The sequence below is a fragment of the Podarcis filfolensis genome (assembly GCF_964270895.1).
Source record: "Podarcis filfolensis genome assembly, chromosome: 3".
Classification (NCBI taxonomy): Eukaryota; Metazoa; Chordata; class Lepidosauria; order Squamata; family Lacertidae; genus Podarcis; species Podarcis filfolensis.
Genome location: NC_139606.1, coordinates 80,160,410 through 80,181,452, shown reverse-complemented (window position 1 = coordinate 80,181,452; position 21,043 = coordinate 80,160,410). Strand labels below are relative to the sequence as shown.

The 21,043-nt window shown below is 41.4% G+C and overlaps 1 protein-coding gene across 8 annotated transcripts in view; it reads left to right on the top strand.

The window, feature by feature from the left end:
- The window catches only part of SMYD3 (SET and MYND domain containing 3), a 349,734-nt gene that overhangs the window by 267,746 nt on the left and 60,945 nt on the right, over window positions 1–21,043 (top strand). For all 8 annotated transcript variants that reach the window (XR_014545673.1, XR_014545674.1, XR_014545675.1 and 5 more), the window contains exons 6-8: window positions 127–194; window positions 1,646–1,748; window positions 7,592–7,702. Coding sequence is in view for 5 of the 8 variants with exons in the window: in XM_083604343.1 (XP_083460469.1) it covers window positions 127–194; window positions 1,646–1,748; window positions 7,592–7,702 (282 nt within the window). In the remaining 3 variants the exon portion in view is untranslated. The remainder of the gene's footprint in view (window positions 1–126; window positions 195–1,645; window positions 1,749–7,591; window positions 7,703–21,043) is intronic.

Sequence of the window (21,043 nt, the reverse complement as noted above, 5' to 3'; positions counted from 1 at the left end):
TGAATATCCCTACTCTAATTACCCAGCAGTTGCTGCCTTGTATTTTCAACATTTCTTTCACTCGGATACAAAGTTTCTCAATGGCTCTAGTAATACTAATCATGGATTATAACCTTGTTTTTACAGGTGACCTGCAACTGTTTCAGCATTAGCAATGGAGAGATGCAGAATGTTGGTGTTGGCCTTTATCCCAGGTACTGTGGGCATTCCTTAACTCATAGGCAAAACCTCCAGGATTCTAGTTCTATTGCACAGAGATGCACTCAGTCCCAGGCTTTGGCGGGGAGGAGAAACAGGTACTGTAATGAATCAAGAAATTTTAGAAATGAAAACAATTCACAGGAAAATTCCATAGCTGCAATTCCTTCCCCCCTGCCTTGGATAATTGAGCCACATGGCACTGGAGCCTGTTGAATTCCCAGCATTCAGAGTTGGGAAGGGAGCATCAGACAGAAGGTTATATCCAATGTTAATAATACTCAGAGTAGACCTATTGGAATTAGTAGACAGAACTAACCCAAGTCCATTAATTTCTGTGGGTCTACTCTATGTAAAGAGGGAAGCGGGTGGCGCTGTGGGTTAAACCACAGAGCCTAGGACTTGCCGATCAGAAGGTCGGCGGTTCGAATCCCTGCAACATGGTGAGCTCCCGTTGCTCAGTCCTGCTCCTGCCCGCCTAGCAGTTTGAAAGCACGTCAAAGTGCAAGTAGATAAATAGGTACCGCTCCAGCGGGAAGGTAAATGGTGTTTCCGTGCGCTGCTCTGATTCGCCAGAAGCGGCTTAGTCCTGCTGGCCACATGACCCAGAAGCTGTACACCGGCTCCCTTGGCCAATAAAGCGAGATGAGCGCCGCAACCCCAGAATCGGCCACGACTGGACCTTTACCTTTACCTTTACTCTATGTAAAACTTGGTTGAACACAACCCATAATATTGTATATTTGAAGACGACTCTTTCCCCCACTAGAGGGAACTTAAATTAATGAGCACGCAGCTTGAAAGTTACCTGGGTACTTTGAAGCAAACACCTCTTTGGCATTGGGTGATGGTAGGAAGGGGCATAAATGCCATCAGTGACCATTGACCACAAGTGATGATGATGATGATGATGATTTTAATTCATTGCCTGCCCTTTACCTTGTTGTCCCAGAATGGGTTATAGCCGTTTAAAACAGTTCAATTTACAATCTCAAAAATAGGGTGAGTCCTACAATATACATCCCAAGTGTCAAAAGCCAGGGGAAAGGTGGTGACAACACCAAACTTTATGAGTATCCGTCTTGGAATTAAAACTTGCCTAGCTTTTAGTATTTGGCTGCATTTTAAATAGATTCCATATCTCCCAGCAGAGTGTGTAAACCAAGTACCCCACTTCCTTCTTGGTGTCTTCAGCACTGCAGCAGCAGCAGCCCAGGCACAAGAGAACCTGGGAAATGTAACTTTCCAATGTACCTGAGTTCTTGATGTGGATGTCAGGTGCCATGGAAACTACATTTGCCTCCCTTTGCACTGGACCTAAAATACTGCTGACACAGCATTCAAGACACCAGGGAGGGAATGAGGAGTGGAGGCTTCTCTATTCAGACTTCGTATTTGCACCTGGAAACCTTTTTTCCATTAAACCAATGTTGTTTTCCTTCCTTAGCATGTCTTTGCTGAACAACAGTTGTGATCCCAACTGCGTGATCGTCTTTGAGGGTCCCCGGCTCCACCTCCGCTCCATCCGGGACATTGAGATGGGTGAAGAGGTAATTAGCTTGTTCTCTCTTCCGTCACAGACACCTGCAGCGGTTGCATCTCCTTAAATAACTTCCAGACTGCAGGGCCACCAGCTTTAACACTTTGATGATATATTGATGCTTCTTCCTATCTCATAGCTATCAGGAAGAAGATGATAAAGGGAATCTTCTCTTCACACTGTCTGGGTCTCATAATCATTACCTCTCATAAATCACTGGCAGTCTTGATGAATTCTTCTCCCTCCATTCCTCCTCTAGGCACTTCATTTTGTTTGTATTCGAGTGCCTTTACCCTGATAAAAAACACTTACGATACTTCTGGGTGGAATGCTGCATTCACTAAATCATTGCAACAATAAGCATTTGTCAGATTGAAACCATGCTGAAGCAGTAAACCTTTCATTGGCAAGAAAAGTAACAAGGCAGGGGTCGTTTCCTTGTTGGTTTTATTAAAAATGACTTGGAGAAATGCCCTTCCCAAATGATTTGTGTTCCTTATCAGAGAAATGTTTCACACCATTTTCTTTTTCAAATATGGGCATATCCAATGCATGCCCTCAGAAGATTGCTACTTGCAAAATAAAATATGGTTGAAATAAATAAATAAATAAAATTTAAAAATTGTCCAGTAGCACCTTAGAGACCAACTAAGTTTGTTCTGCGTATAAGCTTTTGTGTGCATGCACACTTCTTCAGATATCTGAACCAATCTACCTGAATATAATATGGTGTTGAGTTCACAGACTTCATCTCTTGGGCTTGCTGTCTAATGCTGGATCTCAGCAAAGTTTATATGGAGCTCCTTCTATCTGAATCACAATTTTAATTGTTTATTCCAACAAAAGTCCAACTCCGCTGTTGGTTGTTGCACATTAAAACATCTCACTCAGTAGGAGTGATACAAGAATAAATAGCATTGGTGTTAAGGTTGCAGTAAAAATACTCAAACATATGAGCTTGGAGCCAGACTAAATTAGCTGCACATAGCTCCCACTAAAATCAGTGGGACACTACTTAGTCAGGATTAACCTTTCACATTAATTCCAGTGGGGCCCAAATTAAACTAGCACAGATTGAACATAGGATTTTTAAGCATAGGATAGGACTATTACTCTTTAAAATTATGAAAAGTCACAGCTAGGTTCAGTGGGGCCTTAATAATAAATAATAATAATAATAATAATAATAATAATAATAATAATAATAATTTATTATTTGTACCCCGCCCATCTGGCTGGGTTTCCCCAGCCACTCTGGGCGGCTTCCAACAAAGATGAAAAATACACTAAAATGTCACATATTAAAAACTTCCCTGAACAGGGCTGCTTTCAGATGTCTTCTGAATGTCAGGTAGTTGTTTATCGCTTTGACATCTGATGGGAGGGCGTTCCACAGGGCGGGCGCCACTACCGAGAAGGCCCTCTGCCTGGTTCCCTGTAACTTGGCCTCTCGCAGTGAGGGAACCGCCAGAAGGCCCTCAGAGCTGGACCTCAGTGTCCGGGCAGAACGAGTATGGATTGGGAAGGGAGAGTCCTTTCAAAAAGGGAGTCAGCTAAATGCCCTGTATTCTGAAGGACAATCACACATTACACAAATTACACATACAAATTAGACATATAGTCCCAAGGCACGTGCAGATTGTCCATGAAACCAAACCTCTCAATGACACTCTGCCTTTCTGTCCTTATCTATAAACTTGCTAAGAGTCTCTAAATCCAGTCTTTGGAAGATGCCATCGACTTGAATGACTAGGCAAAATTATCCAAATCTCTGTGGTCAAGGTCACAACCAGATTGACCTTTTTCTGAGTTATTTTCTCTTGTGGTTCCATCCAATGCAGCCCTCTTAGTCGGCAATCCTTTATCCGCTTACCTGAGAATAAGTCCCATTGAACTCTTGAGTAGACATGCCTACAATCACACAGTTAGTTAAAGGGAATCTCCTGGAAGTCACAGCAGTACAGTACTGCTAAAGGCAGAATCAGCAAGGATAAGAAGACAGGCTTAACATTCTTGTTCTGTGATGAAGCAATATATGGCCCTTTCTGGCCCATATATAACTGGGTTTAATATAAGGAAGACTGAAACCACTATAGAACAGCTGTAGTTATTTGACAGTCTGTCTGCTTCTAATTACAAGGCTACTTGAGTCTCAAATCTGATCCTAGTCACTCAGAAGCAATTATAACACCTCAACCTTCTTAGAGTGGGAGCTCCAGTTTTCATTTTTCTGCCATGCCAGTCTCCAAATGTTTTAACTCTTTCTGTGTTTGGAAAGAGAGAGAAAAGGAAAAATACAAAGTTGGGAACAAAAAGCAGAAAGCCCTAATGGTCTGCCTGCAGACCATTGTGACTCATTCATGAATAAATTCAACTTCTTGCTACATTTAAAAGAAATCAAATATTTAGTTGGCTCCTGTTCTAGAGATTCCGTAACTCTGAGTTAAGCAATCTCAATGTTTCACTTACATTTGAATTGCCATTCAGCCTTGGCTCTGCTCAAACCAATTCTGCTGCTCCCTTGGGGTGGCTATCTAATTCTATGCACTCTATAAATCTTCATGTTCAGCATATAGTATTCATATAATAACTAGAGCACCAGGCGCAGGTATTTCAAACCTATCTGCACTGAATTAAAGCCTATTAGCCAATGCTTGTCACATTTCATATCTTTAAATGAATACTCTTCTTCAGTTATCAGAACAGACAGTCTTGCAGAGTAAGTTCACCACCCAACCACCTTTGATTAACCCTCCACTAACAAGAAAAAATGCTTGTATTTTTTTTTAATAAAACCTGCAGCTGGGACTGGGAGAACAGTATTTTCTATTAATAGATATTCCCTTTTTGGTAACACACTGAATAATACTTTACAAATTAATAATGTGTTAAGGAATCCCAATATGTTTTATGGATGATACAGCTTCCTGAACACATTAATGTCCACACCATCAAAAATATAATTGGATACCTCTTATGCTTTTGATCGCTACCAAAAAATAACTTGTACAGGTTAGAATCCCACCAAAATAAGCTTTGAGTAAGAATAAAAATGATGAATGAAGCACAGTGTGCCCCCTTCAAAGCAGTTAAGGAGTTGTTAAGCATCCTTGAATCTATAGCTGCAGAATCTATGGCTGCTATTCAGAAGACTTCTTTCTTTTCTTCTTCTTTGGCCATCACTCGTAGCTGAGTAAGAGTCACTTACGGACTCACTGGAAGACAAATGGTCTTAATAGTGAGTCTATAAGTGATTGTGGAGTACAATTCTGGATCCACATGTCCTTACATAGTGGAAACATACAGTAGGTTTCTGGGCAAGAGTTGATCATGATGAGGGTTTGCCAAACGTGCCTTCCTCTTGGCTCATATCTCCTTTTTGCCCTGAGTTTCTGCTTTTTCAAAGTCCATGACACCTTTGGTAAAGGCTGTTCTCCAGTTGGAGGGCTCGCAGGCCAGTGTTTCCCAGTTATCAGTGCTTATACTATATTTTTTTAGATTTGCCTTGAGAGCATCTTTAAACCTCTTTTGTTGGTCACTGGTATTTCGCTTTCCATTCTTAAGTTGGGAATAGAGTAGTTGTTTTGGAAGATGATAACCAGGCACCCAAACAACATGACCTGTCCAACGAAGTTGATGTTGGAAGAATCATTGCTTTGACACTGGTGATCTTTGCTTCTTCCAGTACACTGGCATTAGTTTGCCTATTGTGCTGGTCCCGGGGGGAGGTTACCGTGGGGCGAGGTCCGGGACCTGAGTCGAGGGTCGGCAGACAGTCCTCCACGGGCGAAGCAGGGTCCAAAGCGAGGAGCCGGGCAAGGACAGGAACTCTGGAGGAACAGGACTGGGTGCTGGCCGAAACAGCTCTTCAAAGACATTGCTCCCGCAACCTGGGACCGGGCTGACTGGCCTTTATCTTCTCTGAGGCCAGGGGCGGTCCCGGCCCCCAGGAGACCCGCCTCTCCTGGCCTTAAGGCGAGCACTCCTCCTGGGAGAAACCAGTTCCCTCCGCCTCTCTGCCCTGAGCCTCTGCAGCTCAGGAGAGGCTGGAGGGTTACTGGACCCAGGGGGAGACTCACCTTCCCCTGACAGGGCTGGGAGAGGCGCACCTGTAGGCACCGTGTCCTCAACCACCTCCGGAGCCAGAGTAGATTCACCTGGTGCCTGCTCCTGAGGATCCGGCACAGGTGCAGGCGCTTCAGAATCAAGGCCCTGCCCCAGTTCAGCTGGCCCTGGAGGCGGGGACTCCTGTGCAGGCTGGGATTCCTCTGGTTCAGTCTCCGAATCGGAATCCCAGGCCATCACACCTATTTTCCCAAGTGATGTGTTGAATTTTTCAGAGACACAGTTGATGGAATCTTTCTAGGAGTTGGAGATGGCGTTTATACGTGGTCCATGTTTCACAAGCGTACAGTAAAGTTGGTAGTACAATAGCTTTGTAAACGAGCATTTTGTGAATGTAATGATAAACTAGGTTATCATTTGAATAAACCCCAGGCTCATACGCTCCCCCTCTCAGAAACTTTTGCTTCTCTTGTTAATTAACCCCAGTTTTGCATTACAGTGGACCCTCTGGATATGAATGTAATATTAAACCCCGAAAAATTCGCAAGTAGAGGCGCCGCTTCTGCATACACATGCGGCGTGATAGAGTGCTTCTGTGCATGCGTGTGTGGCGAAACCAGGTAAAATACACTTCCGGGTTTGCCGCATTTGCAACCCGAAAGTTACGTTACCCGAAGGTCACGTAACCCGAGGGTCCACTGTATATCCAAACTCAGACAACCTGTGGTTAGTCTTTAAAAAAGGTAAAGGACCCCTGACAGTTAAGTCCAGTTGCAGACGACTTTGGGGTTGCAGTGCTCATCTCGCTTTACAGGCTGAGGGAGCTGGCGTTTGTCCACAGACAGTTTTTCCGGGTCATGTGGCCAGCATGACTAAGCTGCTTCTGGCAAAACCAGAGCAGCGCACGGAAATGCCGCTTACCTTCCCGCCAGAGCGGTACCTATTTATCTACAGTGGTACCTCGGGTTAAGAACTTAATTCGTTCTGGAGGTCCATTCTTAACCTGAAACGGTTCTTAACCTGAGGTACCACTTTAGCTAATGGGGCCTCCCGCTGCTGCCGGGCCGCCGCCATGCAATTTCTGTTCTCATCCTGAAGCAAAGTTCTTAACCCCAGGTACTATTTCTGGGTTAGTGGAGTTTGTAACCTGAAGCATTTATAACCTGAAGCGTTTGTAACCCGAGGTACCACTGTTCTTGCACTCTTTCTTTTTTTGGCGTGCTTTCAAACTGCTAGGTTGGCAGGAGCTGGGACCCAGCAACGGGAGCTCACCCCGTTGTGGGGATTCGAACCGCTGACCTTCTGATTGGCAAGCCCAAGAGGCTCAGTGGTTTAGACCCACGCCACCCGCGTCCCCTGTGGTTAGTCTTAGCTATGGCCTATTGAAACAAACCAACATCAGGACTTAGTCTACCAAATTGGCTTGTTTCAGTCAGAGTTTAAGGTTCAGACATAACACTAAACTGGGGTTTATTCGAAAGCAGAAGTAAAAGCTCTGTACCTCTTCCATGTGCCAGAGCCAGAGTAAGAGCCAAATGGAGCTCATCCATGATATTTGCATCAAGCATTTCTTCTATGGGCAGGGTGAGGAACAGTGGGATTCCTCCCATTTTCTTCTCACAACTGATCCTGTGTGGTAGGTTAGGTTGTCATTCATGGATCTGTCTGTTGTCATTCATAGATGATTGCATGATACTTTAAACTTAGGATCCCTTTTATTTTAGCAGTGGATAATATGCAGTCTTTTGTCAAATTACCACAGAATTTCCCCTGCTTTGTTGTCTGCAGCTCACCATCAGCTATATTGAAACAATGATGCCTACTCCTGATCGTCAGCAGCACCTGAAGCGCCAATATTGTTTTGAATGTGACTGCCCTATGTGCCATTCACAAAGCAAGGTGAGTTGTTTGAGCCCACTTCTGGGCAGAACAATAGATACACAGTTTCATGCCTTTCTGATGGTGCCCTCGGGGTCTAACTGCAAATGGCCTTTGTCCTTGTATCTGCTTTTATTCTGAAAAAATACCCATGTGAATGAAAGAATAGCAATAAATAAGTATCTGTTCAAAGGATGAGACTATGAGTGGACTCTTCTGCTGACTTTTAGGGGCTGGCGTTTCTTATCGCCTTTACGAAATAAAGAAACGAACAGATTTTTATTTCGTCCAACATATATATATATAAAAGAGGAATTGTAATTTATGCTAATCCAAAGTTAGATCCGAAATTATTATTTAAGGATGAAGAAGGCAGAATTATAGTAGTGCTAATAATATATGAAAGAGAGAAAATAATTGTAATAGGAATCTACACCCCAAATTGAAAGAAAGGTAGAATTTTACAAATTACTGGAAGAAAGATTATTGGATTGTAGTAATGAAAATATAGCACTACTAGGCGATTTCAATAGAGTAACCTCATTAGAACTAGATGGAACAACGAGAGAGAAAGAATAAAAAATGGAAGACTACCACAGACCTCCTTAAACTGGTAGAGAATCTGAATTTAAATGATGTTTGGAGACTTAAACACCTGAACGAGAAGTAATCCATGCACTTCTCAGAGGCAAAACAATCAGCAGGGAGAATAGATAGAATATGGCTGTCAAATAATTTAATATTGAAAAAACAAAGGAAAAAAACACAGAAGTACGACCAACATTAATGTCAGACCATAACCCAGTTACTCTAGAATTAAGAAACAGCAGGAGAATGAGATGGAGATGGAGAATGAAGGAAAATATCTTGAATGATGGAAGAATACTTTAAAAAGCACAAGACTTTAAACGAATTTTTTGAAATCAACACAAACCAGGAAACGGACATCAGGGTGATTTGGGACGCAAGCAAGGCCTTTATGCGAGGCTTCTCTACCCAACAAAATGCCATCCAGAAGAAAATTAGAGAGAATAAAATGGAGCAAATTAGAAAAGAGATAAGTATAAATGAGAAAGAACTAGCCCAAAACCCAAAGAATGAGACTGCAAAGCAAAGCAGTTGTAAATAGAAAGAAGACAGATGAAGCCGCAATGATGTGGTGGGAAGTCACTTGTGAAGAAATACGGATATTGTCTGGTCTATAGATGTACACAGTATATGTAAAAAAAGAAAAGAAAGGACTGAATATGTATATGAATAACCAATGAAAAATCTAATAAAAAGCATTTTGAAAAAAGATAAAGAAAAGAAATCCACATATTTGGAACCCCAGCCCTTGGAGTTACTCACATTACATTCATTAAGGCTTGTCACAAGGTATATTTTCCACTAATGAAAAGTAAACAGTGCCCTAATTCTTCCTATAGACTCTTCTGCATAGGCTTACGGTTCCACTTTCGTTGCTTTTCTTCTTTCTCTCTCTCTTTTTACAGAAGAAAATTTAATTTGTCTAGTGATAAATTCCCTTGCAAGCTATCTTGCAGGCTTTGGTAATGCTGCTTTATCAAGAGAAAATTAAGGGCCACATGCCCAGTGGAGCCCCTCAGACGAGTTCTAATCTGAAGTTCTTCTGTTTTTCATTTGGTAACTGTTTTTTAAATTTCAAAATCATTCCTAGACTGCTTTTCATTTCAAGGCAAAATCTCAAGGCTGTATACAACTGTAAAAAAAGAATCCCACAACCCAACAGCCATATGCTTCTTGGTAGAATAGCACTGTAAAATAGCATATTGAAACATCAGCAGCATAATCCAGAGGCAATAGAAATACACCTCACTGGTCAAGAAATGTCTGTGCATCCACCATTGGCAAAACCATGGCACTGTTGGTGTCTGTCATATAGCAGAGGAGAAGACATTCCATAATGTTGGCATCACCACTGAGGAGGCCAGTGGCTGCAATGTTGCAAGACAAAGCAGCAGCTTGCTGCGCAATTAATAGGGCATCCTCAAAAGGTCTTAGTGACCTAGCAGGTCTACATGGGAGAAGTTGTTCCTTCTGATAACCTGACCTCAAGCTGTTTGGGGCTTTATATATTAATAACAAGACCTTAAATGTCACTTGGTAGCAAACTGGCAGCCAGTGTAGACCTGTCAGTACAAGTGTTATGTACATATAGCCAAGCTCTCCACTTGGCAGCCTGGCCACTGCATTCTGCACCCACTGCAAGCTTTTAAACTAGCTTCAAGGGTTGCCCCACCCAGAGCACATTACAGTAATCCGTCCTAGAGGCAACCCTTATTATCTCCGTGAATTTATTCCTATAACATGAATTTACTCAACCAAAGAATATTGACAGCATACAGGAATTCCTGGTAAAACGCTATAACCTATATTTTTTTTCACCAGGCAGAATCCCTTTACAGTTTTTTTCTGGCTTTTAAAATCTGTGGTCAGACCTAACTCCCTTGTGTTCATCTCTGTTTTCCCCTCTGTGTGCAACTACTGAGCTGTATTGATACAATTACAGTGATTTCTTTTTTACAAACTGTTACTCCATAGGCCACGGATTTCATAAAGCTGTCAGTTATTCTCTCAGTATGCAATATGTTGGGCCTGAACTCTCTTCTTTACAGTGATATCAGATTTATTTTTGTCCTTCACTGGCTCCAGGCCAGTCCTTGTGCTGAATAATTTTATGAGTGACTGCACACTTGTGGCTATTGAAAAATCAGTTTGTAACCAATTTCCTATCACAGCTGTTTTCTGATAATTATCAGAAGATGATTAGTGCTTTTTTATTTGTTTCACATGTAATTACTATCCAAGGCATATTTTGGAAGAGTTTTGTGCAAGCAATCTGTGTTAAAGTACAGTATTGTTTGATTAAGTATTTTAAGGTATAATTATTTGTGCAAAGTGATTAACCTGAGAGCACCATAGCTTATTTAGCTATAGCTGTGTTTGCAGCACAATCTGAGGCATGCTCACTTAGCAAGACCCACTAGGGTTGCACTTTATTCAATTTTCATGATGGTTCCTTCTCTGATAATACCCAAGTTTTATGTGATCTTTCACATGACATATATGCTGTGTCTGAAAATCTAGTAGGATCTAATGAAAGTTTAGAGTTTCATGTGGATTTTCAAATCCCATTAGCAGATATAGGGAGAAGATGCAAGACCAGCTATTTGCCAACAACAACAACAACAACAACAAAAACAATTTATTTATTATTTATACCTCGCCCATCAGGCTGGGTTTCCCCAGCCACTCTGGGCGGCTTCCAACAAAACACTAAAATACAATAACATTAAAAGCTTCCCTAAACAGGGCTGCCTTCAGATGTCTTCTAAAAGTTTGGTAGTTATTTTTCTCTTTGACATCTGGTGGGAGGGCGTTCCACAGGGCGGGTGCCACTACCAAGAAGGCCCTCTGCCTTGTTCCCTGTAACTTGGCTTCTCGCAGCGAGGGAACCACCAGAAGGCCCTCAGTGTCTGGGCAGAACGATGGGGGTGGAGACGCTCCTTCAATGGAGACTAGCAAGGAGATGATGAGACAGCAGTGCTTACCCAGTGTCCCATCACTGGTGACACTGGAGCTTACTAAGACGGCGAGGGGCTCAGTCAGTGCAGTGCAAACGCCCCAGCAGGAACATCAAATTAGCTGTGGCAGTATATTTGCGTCATGGCAACACAGAATCTTAGAGTTGGAAGGGACCCAAGGGTCATCTGGTCCAGCCCCCTGCAATGCAGGAATCTCAGCTAAAGCATCCATGACAGATGGCCATCCAGCCTCTGTGTAGAAACCTCCAAGAATCCAACATAACTCCTGTCTTGTCCCTTTGCCTCTCAATAAGTCACGGCATTGCCAGCGATGGGAGATCAGGTAAGCACCCCTGCCCCATTGACTGCTCCCACAACTAGTCCAACTGAGAAACAGCCCAGATGGGTAAGGATGGGCTGACGAGAAGCTGCAAGTTTCTAGTCTCTTCACCTCACAAGGAGTCATGGAAAGGGCAGGATGCAGAGCGAGGGAGGATAAGGAACCGGTGGGGAATTGTAAGCTGCATTGTGTGCTTTCCCCCATGATGAGCAGGGCTTTCTTGGTCTGATGGAAAGACAGGAAAGGTGTGCAGCCTGTGTTTCTGAAGGAAGGAAGCAGCAGCTGCCCGATACTCTGCAGACTGTGGGACCCTGGAAACAGGGTTGATGTATGTGAAAATGGGAGGGAACAGAGTTATGAATGAAGATATATGAAGCTAGTATGGACAGGAGAAAGGATGATCTGTTCATCTGTTCATCATACAATTACCGATGAAAGCAAGTGGTGTGATCCAATAAGCACTGCACAGTTCTCATTGTTGTATAGGGATGTTTGAAAACATGCAGAATGGTGCAGATTATAGGGAATGTACTTCAGTCTGTGCCACTTGCCCCAAATTGTTGCTTGGGGCCTACTGTTCATAGAATTGTAGAATTGGAAGGGATCCTGAGAATCATCTCGTCCAACTCCCTGCATGCAGCATAGTGGAATATCCACTCAGGTGGATATCTCAGTTGGTTAGAGTGTGGTGCTGATAATGCCAAGGTTGCAGGTTTGATCACTGTATGGGACAGCCATGCTGCTGCTGCTGCTGCTGCTGCTGCTGTTTTATGTATTTATTTATACCCCACCCTTTCCCTGATGGAACAGAAGGTGGCTGTTGCCATCTATATCCAAAGGACCCCATGAGTCACTCACTTTCAGTGGTGGTAGTTGTCACATAGTTACACCAAACACAATGGCCTATTCTGGTCACAGGAACCTATGCCAGTGGGGTGAGGTGAGAACAGACCTTTTCTGAAACAGTCTCCCCCTGAAATTTTCATATATTTGCTTAGCATTTTGAGAATGTCTCCTACCAAAAAGTATTGCTGCTGAATTTCTGTATCAGTTATCCCTTTATAGTAAAATTAAAGCAAAACCAACACCATTGCAATGATACTCATAAAATTAAAATGCTAGATTTAACAGCACCTCCCACGTGTTTGGATAAGTTCTTTGTTTACTTGGTTTACATTTTACCAGCCCAGAAATTTCAGGTTAAATCTAATGTTTTAAAAATATTTTTGTAATTATTAGTTTGTCCATCCAGCAGTGCCCCTCCTAAAATCCCATACGTTAAATAGTAGGTTGTCATATTTTGCCTTCGTAGCACTGCAACTGAAGAGAAATTCTACAAGAGGTTTATTTTCCCCTAGAACTCTTGCTACTAACGTACCTTACAAAGGGCATTAGGAAAAAATTACAAATGCTAAGCTGGCAAAGGAATACTTTGTTTTGTCTTCAGGTAAGTATTAAATGCCTACATTCTACAAGCATTACCTCCACAGAGAAAATTATGGTATCGTCTTTCATAGAATGTATAAGTCATCAGCATCAATTGAGAAATCTACCCCTTGAATATCTGCTATTCCTATTTGAGATAATGAGCCACTATATCAACAAACTCATATGTGTGGTTTTTTTTAAAAAGACCTGTCACATTTTGTAATGTCTGGCAGTCTAGTTCACGAGTGCAAAATTAATAAAGCGCGGTAGTCTCCTGTGAGCGCTGCAAAATTCTGCACATGGTCTTCTTTGAGAGCCTTTATTAGTGGAAAATGTATAGATTACAGCTTTAGTATCACCCATTTCAGCAATATCTTTAAGGTTATTACTTCTGTATTCAAAACTGAAAAACTAACAGAAGCTGTGTACTTGCTAGCAATCAGCTTTTGCTCCTGTAGTATCCTTGGTTTGTGGTATTGTTTGATACATACATTGCTACAGGTAATATTTTATGATGTAGAAAAAAGTGCATGCTCATAAGCTGAAACCCTAGCATTGATCTACCTTGAATTAGTGCATTAATTTGCAATGCTAAGATTACATTATATGAGTGGCAAATATTTTAAACAGGGACTGCTCAGAAGCTGGTCAAGGCACTGAAGATTTAGAACAGTGGTTCCCAACCATTTTTTGGCCATGCCCCACCTAAGCATCTCTAAAATCCTGATGCCCCCCACTCCCCATGCCATATTATTATTATTATTATTATTATTATTATTATTATTATTATTCAAAAAGTGACCAATTTACGTGGAGGAAGCCTAAAAGGCCATTCACTGTAATAACTCATTCTTGAATTGCTCCCCTTAAAAATTGAATTGCCCCCCTGTGGGGGTGTGCCCCATGTTGGGAATCACAGATTTAGAGCAAAAGCCAATCATGTTTACTCAGAAGTAAGTATTGTTAAATTCCATTGTTTTAGAATTACAGTAATATATATATATATATATATATATATATATATATATATTCTTGAAATTTGATGGTTTCTGGGGAAGTCTGATGGGACCATGTGTCACCCATCCTAAACAGTTTGGGATCCAAGTAGCTAAGGGAGTAATTCCCCATCATCAACCATCTTAGGCCCTATGACTGAGAGATTGATTGAGAGCCACTGCTGTGATTGAAAGCCAGGTTAGCATGTCAGACCAGGACCTGGGAGACGAGATTTCAAATTCTCACTTGGCCATGAAGCTCACTAGACGACCCTGGGCCAGTAGAGGCCTCTCGGCCTAACCTACCTTTCCACCCAACTGTAAAAACGTATCAAAACAGAAATGTCTTCAATCCTTTCTAGAAATTACAGGTAGTGGGCAGCTGTTGTATCTCAACAGGGGCGGTAATTCTGCGATGACATGGATTCATTTGGCCATTGCGGACAGACAAGCTGGTTTTGTTGTTAAATTTCAAGAAGCCTCATTGTCTTGTATGTATTTCAGAGTAGCCAAGGGTAGATGCAATATTGTATTTTAGTCAGCAATGTCACTAAAAGCCCAGGAATCATGTCTAAGTTCTGGTTTTAATGGCCAGCTTGCCCCTTCAGCTTCCGGTTTCTAGGATTTACCCTGGTCAGCATCAAGTGCAGACCGAATGGCAGGCTTTGACAAATGAGACTGAGACCCCAGTGGTTATTTACCTCTCTTGGTTGCTGTAAGGCACTTTTCTCTGAGGGAGCTGTTCATAATATTTATGAACATGTCGGAGTAGGTTGTGATGCCATGGGGTCGCAGAAAATAAAGCAGAGTTCACACAAATGAATGGGAACTCTGAGAAGTCTGCCAGAAATGTAGATTCAGAGACTACTGGAAGGGGAAACTGGCATTAATATGGCATGACAATTTGGCAGGCTTAGTATGTTGAATTGCCGAAACAGGATTGGAATACAACACTCTCCTGAGAGTCCAGCCTTGTAGTCATCTGAGAGGAACAGAATCTCATTACTCACAAAGCCAGGAGCCTAGAAAGAAACGTAAACCTTTTGGTAGATAATTTAAGCAGACTTTCTTCTCTGCCAGGAGAAGGACAAAATGTTAACTATTTGGGGCCAGTTCCATCACACAATTACTTTCCAGCTTTGTTGTTCTGTTTTCTGTCTACAGCCTTGCAAGGGAATAAATGCATACGAATCTACATCAGATAGCATCAGCTATTTCCACAAAATTAGTGTCTCAAAGAAGCACAAATTCTCCATTGCCCCATGTAGCAGCCAAAATACCTTCATCAGGTCTCAGGTACCTGTGAGACTCAGACCAGTGGCTTGACTGGAATTTGGTGGCTGGGCAGTGGAAACAAGCCCTAACACTTTATCATATGCTGGCTTGGGGTGTCCATTATGCCAAAATGTAGCAACAGTTTATTATGCTGGAATTACAGCAATGGCTGTAGTTCAGTTGTAAAGTACATCTACTGCATGCAAAAGGCCTCAGGTTCAATCTCTTGAAATATCCAGGTAGGGCTGGAAAGGGCTGGGAAAGACGTCTAGCTGAAACCCAGGAGAGCCATTTGTCAGTGCTGAGACAGTACTGAGCTAGATGGACGAATCGTCTTCCTCTGTACAAAGCAGCTTCTCTGTGTAAGTTGACATAGAAGTAAGCCTCATTGATTTCAGAGAAACCAAACTCCCAGAAACACATGCACAGGATTGATGGCAGACTTAAATCCTGTATTGTGATACTCTACACGTCCTGAACATGAACAAATATTAATAATGCACTATAATGATTTCATAAAATCTATAATATACCATAGAAATTTCTATCATAGAAAATATAATTTTAACCACAAAGCAGACTACACATCCTGTAGGTCAGTATGGCTAATCCTACCATAAATAGCTGTCAAAAGCCTATCATATGCACACCTTTTATATATATGTTCCATTTGTTTCTTCTGATTAATTAGGTTTGTGCTGAAGCCAGCGGGTACACATCTCTCCCTTCACATGGTCACTAAACATTGATGTTTCATGGGAAAAGGAATTAGGAGCCAAAAGAAAGCAGGTCCTGAGCAACTGGCTATCCCCCACCCCTCTTTGTTAGGTTCTTTAAAATTCTTTATGACCTTGTCCACAGTTTTCCATTTCTGGAAGGAATACAAAATTGAAGAGAGATACTATGATCTGGTCATGCCACATACAGCAGCAGATTAGTATTTATAGCTTGTAGCAACACTTCGTTTAGAAATGGAAAAGGTTATTCTCACCACCTAGCAATTATAGATGCTGACACAAAGAGATCAAGCAGGTAGCTTCAGAACACACACACACACGAAGAAAACCTGGATCTTTCAGAATTCTTCTTTCATTTAACATTTCAGGCACGTTGTAGTCTCAGTTTTCACTAAAACCCTGGGCCATGGTGATTTTATAAATGAGAAATAAAGTATTTGGGAAATGTGATAGTCATAGTGTTAAGTTGTGGGTGAACATATCAGACGACACAGCGATTCTTCAAACAGCTCTTGTTTATTCACAGGCCAGAACAGAACTGAACTGAAGGGTTCAGCCAGCCTGCTTATATAGAGCTCCTCTACAACACAACTGTAACTATTTTCTGTAACTATCCAATCACTGAACGTCACTTTCAATCCCTTATTTGCATATGTGGACCTGAGTGAAAGCTATCTACAGTATCTCCCTGCTGGCCCAGGGTGAGAACTTCAGTACATAACACATAGCATAAGCATCACTGTAGGACAGCTAAGAGTTCATTCCAAGAACTGCTTCTCTCAGCATCTTTGGGCTGATGTCCACTTGTGTTTGCATACACAGGAAGTCAAATTCCACATGAAACAGGTTTGTCAAGTCAAATCCAAATGTTATCACTTTATGTGTTGTATGTTCCACTCCCGTATCCAGACATGAATGTGACTCATGCCTTGACCAGATCATGACATGATGCTGACTTTTTACTTGTTTAAAATCCTGACTGAAGGACACCTGCTGATTCAGCTTCTATTGTAACAATGTGAATCAACAACCACTTATTTATTTGGAGGAGAAAAATGAGTAAGCTGAGCTCTCGCCATGTACTTAGCTAATTAACATGGGAAGTCATGTATGGAAGGTAGTGTGAAAATGATGAGCTTTAATCTAAAGGGGAAACAAAGCATGGTCGAGCTGCAGCGCTGTTCAGAATGAAATACAACCCATTTGGCTATGTAAATATTTTGGTAGAAGTATCAGACTTGAGATATGACTCAATTACATAAAGGTTATTAGAACAGTGAGAAATACATAGTTAGCATTTTCCTGGTTTGGCTGATTAGCTGAACACAGCTTACACAATAGAACAGCTCAATAGTCTGCTCAGATTGCTGTGAATGTTGCTTAAAAATGAATATTAAAACAATGAACAATGAATTTATTTTTACAGTTTTGTAATCTGTTCCCATCTGTAGGGAAGCTAAGGAAGAAGGATAGGGTATGTGCAAATGTACTAAAATTAGGGGCACTGGTGTGTGCATGTGCAGTGGCAGAATAAGATACATTCTGAAGTCAGCAGACAAATTCTGTTTAAGTGTAGCCTTTTAAATGATACAGCGAAGAAAATTAAAATACCCTGGGTTTGCCATCTAATTTGTCATTATTAAATAGATCATGTGCTTTGCAATCTTGCATCAAGTATGTCACACAAATTGTGGGAGAGCTGGGGTAAGTTTACAGTCCAATATGTCTAAAATGGTCACAGGTCCTGTGAGTGAGGATCCAAAGAGGACTCTCTGTGAAACTTTGAAAAAAGGCCACTTCTAAATTGTCCTTCATTTATACATCAAATTACACAAGGTGCTTGAAATATTTGTAATATTTTCTTCATTTTGTGGTAGATGTTACGTCTTGCAGCTTATGAGAGGTATACTCTTCTTTGTTCAGACGCGTCTTCTGCAGGTTAGCAGTGCGTGTGAGTGAAAGTATGTTCTGAAAGTGTGCATACTCCTTAACTGTTCTGCCTTGGACACTTTTCACTGCTTGTTTTCGATTCCTCTCAAATTCTGTCCCCTGGTTATGAAATGTGGGTAACAGCTGATAATGCGGCTTGCAAAATTGAGTTCCTTAAATTTGAATTGAACTTGACACTTTAAATTTAGCCTGTGCATCTCTCTGTTGGGAAAGGGATTTGAAGCTCCCAGCCTTTAACTATAAAATGTGTGTCAAAGGGGGTAGGGTGTAAAAACCAAATATAGATACCAGTGACCTACCGTAATATCTATAATAGAATCGGTGTCTTGGTAGTTATGATGAGCAAAGGGGGGGGGGTGCAAAAGCAGGCAGTACAGGGGGTAGTAAAGAGCTCTGAAGCCCCAAGTATACCTCAGGAGCAACAAGCTTGTCATTAGACAGCAGGTTCAGTCATAATGGCGGAAACAGATTAATAATTAATAAATAGAAAGGTTCAGGAAATTGGATGATTCAAGAACTCATTTGCATGCAAACTGTTTTAGGCACTGTCATTTAAAGACTGGAGGAGCATCTACCAGCAGTGGTCATTATTTACAGCAGAGAATAGTATGTAATGATTTTCTGAGCTCCGAGTGCTTCATGGTAATTAAAGTGCTGTACTGGCTCTATTAAACGCATCAGCAGAACTTAGACCTCCAAATTGCTTGTGGCCCAGCAATCTCAGCATCTCTGCATACCCAGGCTCTTAGTGACAGTGAAATCCTTTGCATTGCCTGGGGTAGGCGTTCTCCCTCCCTGCTTTTTATGGCTAGGTATAGGCAGGTATCAGGAAGAAAGCAGTCATTAGGAACTTGAGAAACTGAGTTCATTAATATGGATTTAATAATAAATAAATAAAAATCTGGATGTGTCTCAAAAGCCTGCAAACAGATCATAAAGGCAATAGTATTCTCTTTTTGTGTAGATCTGAGTAACTGGTATTCAGAAGCATGTAGGCTCCATTTAGCTATGGTGGCTAATGAGCTACTGACAGACCCATGCTCCTTCCAGGTACCCCCTTATGTGAGCTAGTGGGCATCACCACTCATTGTGGGAATGCATTCCATACTGTTAATTATCTGCTGAGTGAAGATCTGCTTCATTTTGTCTCTGCTGAATCTACTACCCATTTCATTAGGGGACCCCAACTTCTCATATTTTAAGTAAGGGAGAAAAGGTTATCTACCTGCATAAACATTATGCACTTCTGTTACGCCTCCACTTAGAACTTCCCCCCTAAATGAAAAAACCTTGGGGTGGGGGGAACCTTTCCCCCCCCCCAGCCTGATGACTACATTTTCTCATGGGCAGGCTTCAAGGGCCAGCATGCTAGTTCTGGTTGGGGCAGGAGGCAAAAGTGGCCGAGGCAATAGATGCAACTCTTACCTTTGTAGAGTAGGCTACATTCTGGCAATAAAAAACCAGAGGTTTCTACATGCACAGTAAGGTCACTGTTGTTTCCTTCTCCTACAGTTTTTACCCATATACTATCCACCTGCCTTCCATGTTGCAGGTCATTGATCTCTTCGCAAGTGTACACATCCTCCCCCCACTTCCTGCTTGGTCTGTTCCTTTTGAATAGATTATAGTCCTCAATTTCTACATTCCAGGCATGAGTCTTATCCCACCAGGTTTCAGTAAAGCCTATTACATAATATTTGCCATCCTGTATTAAGAACTCAAATTCATATTGATTATTTCCCAGACTCTGTACATTAGTCATTCCCTCCAGCTGTAGTTTCCTGTTCTCTAGCAGGATTCTGGAGCACCACCTCACTTTCCTGGGCATCAATGAAGCTATGATCCTCAGTTCCAAGTGTTCCCCTGTCATCTGTAATATTGTCTCCCTCCCCGTCAGGATTTAGTTTAAAGCTCTCCTAACTGGGTTCACAATACTCTTAGCAAACACATTCTTGTCAACCGCTGTAAGGTGCAACTCAGCAGTCCTTTCTCAAAGAAGTGGACAACATGGTCCTCGAAGCCAAACCTTTCCCGGCAACACCATCTACACAGCCATTGGTTTCCTTCCAGTATTCTGCTCTCTCTTCCTGGGCCACAACCTTCAGTAGGAAGGAGTGATGAAAAAACCCACCTGTGCTCCAAGAAGAACCTGTTGTAATATCATAGCTTTGAAGATAAGATGAGATGTAATCTTAATTTCAGAATAGCCCTTTTTCCATGTAAGATAAATTGTATTTTCTACATTTTGCTAAAAGGAAATTTGAAACATTTATGTATTGTTTATCAAAAAGGAAAGAAAAAGTGAAAAATAATTCCTGAGGTAGTGAAGAATCTCATTAACTAGCTAACACAAATTACATAATTTTATGGAAATATACTGCAAAATGTCTCCCTTTCCCTCTAAAGATTTCCAGGCCTGAACAAAAGATGCTTTTGTCTGGTGTATCATACACCGTATTATTTTAATCCTAACACATTCATTAGATAACATCTCCCCTATTTAGCAACTTAATACTCTTAAAACTGCTGTGTAGAAGAGAGCTGCTCCATAAGATTATTATTTTAGTATTTCATTACAACGTATATGTATAAAAGAGATTACTTTCATATTAACAATGGCAGGACATGTTTGCTCAGAAGTAAATCTCACTGTACTCAACGGGTATAGTAAGCACATTCATGACGCAGTCTTAATCTGTGAAGGTTCATTCAGTTAACAAAAAGTTACATATGCCTTATGATTCGGTGTTATAGAAATATAGCTTTTGGAGATTTAATTAATACAAAAGATATAATCCTCCTTTATGTGTCTCTTTACACATCCCAAAGAATGCTCTGGCAACAGGTTTACATATAAAGTCATGATTATCTTTGGGTGCATTGCTCATATAACAGGGTTAGATTCTGTGTTGACTAGCCCTGTCCTCTGTTACAGCTAGTTACTGAAACAGCATTTATCGTTACACTTTTCTCATTAAAATGGTATCTTATAACTTTATCTTGATTTACTGTAACAGTTGAGAGGCTATTGTGCTATTTTGCATTTAGATTGTCAATAAAGAATCTGATTTACAGCCGGGCAATTAAACTAT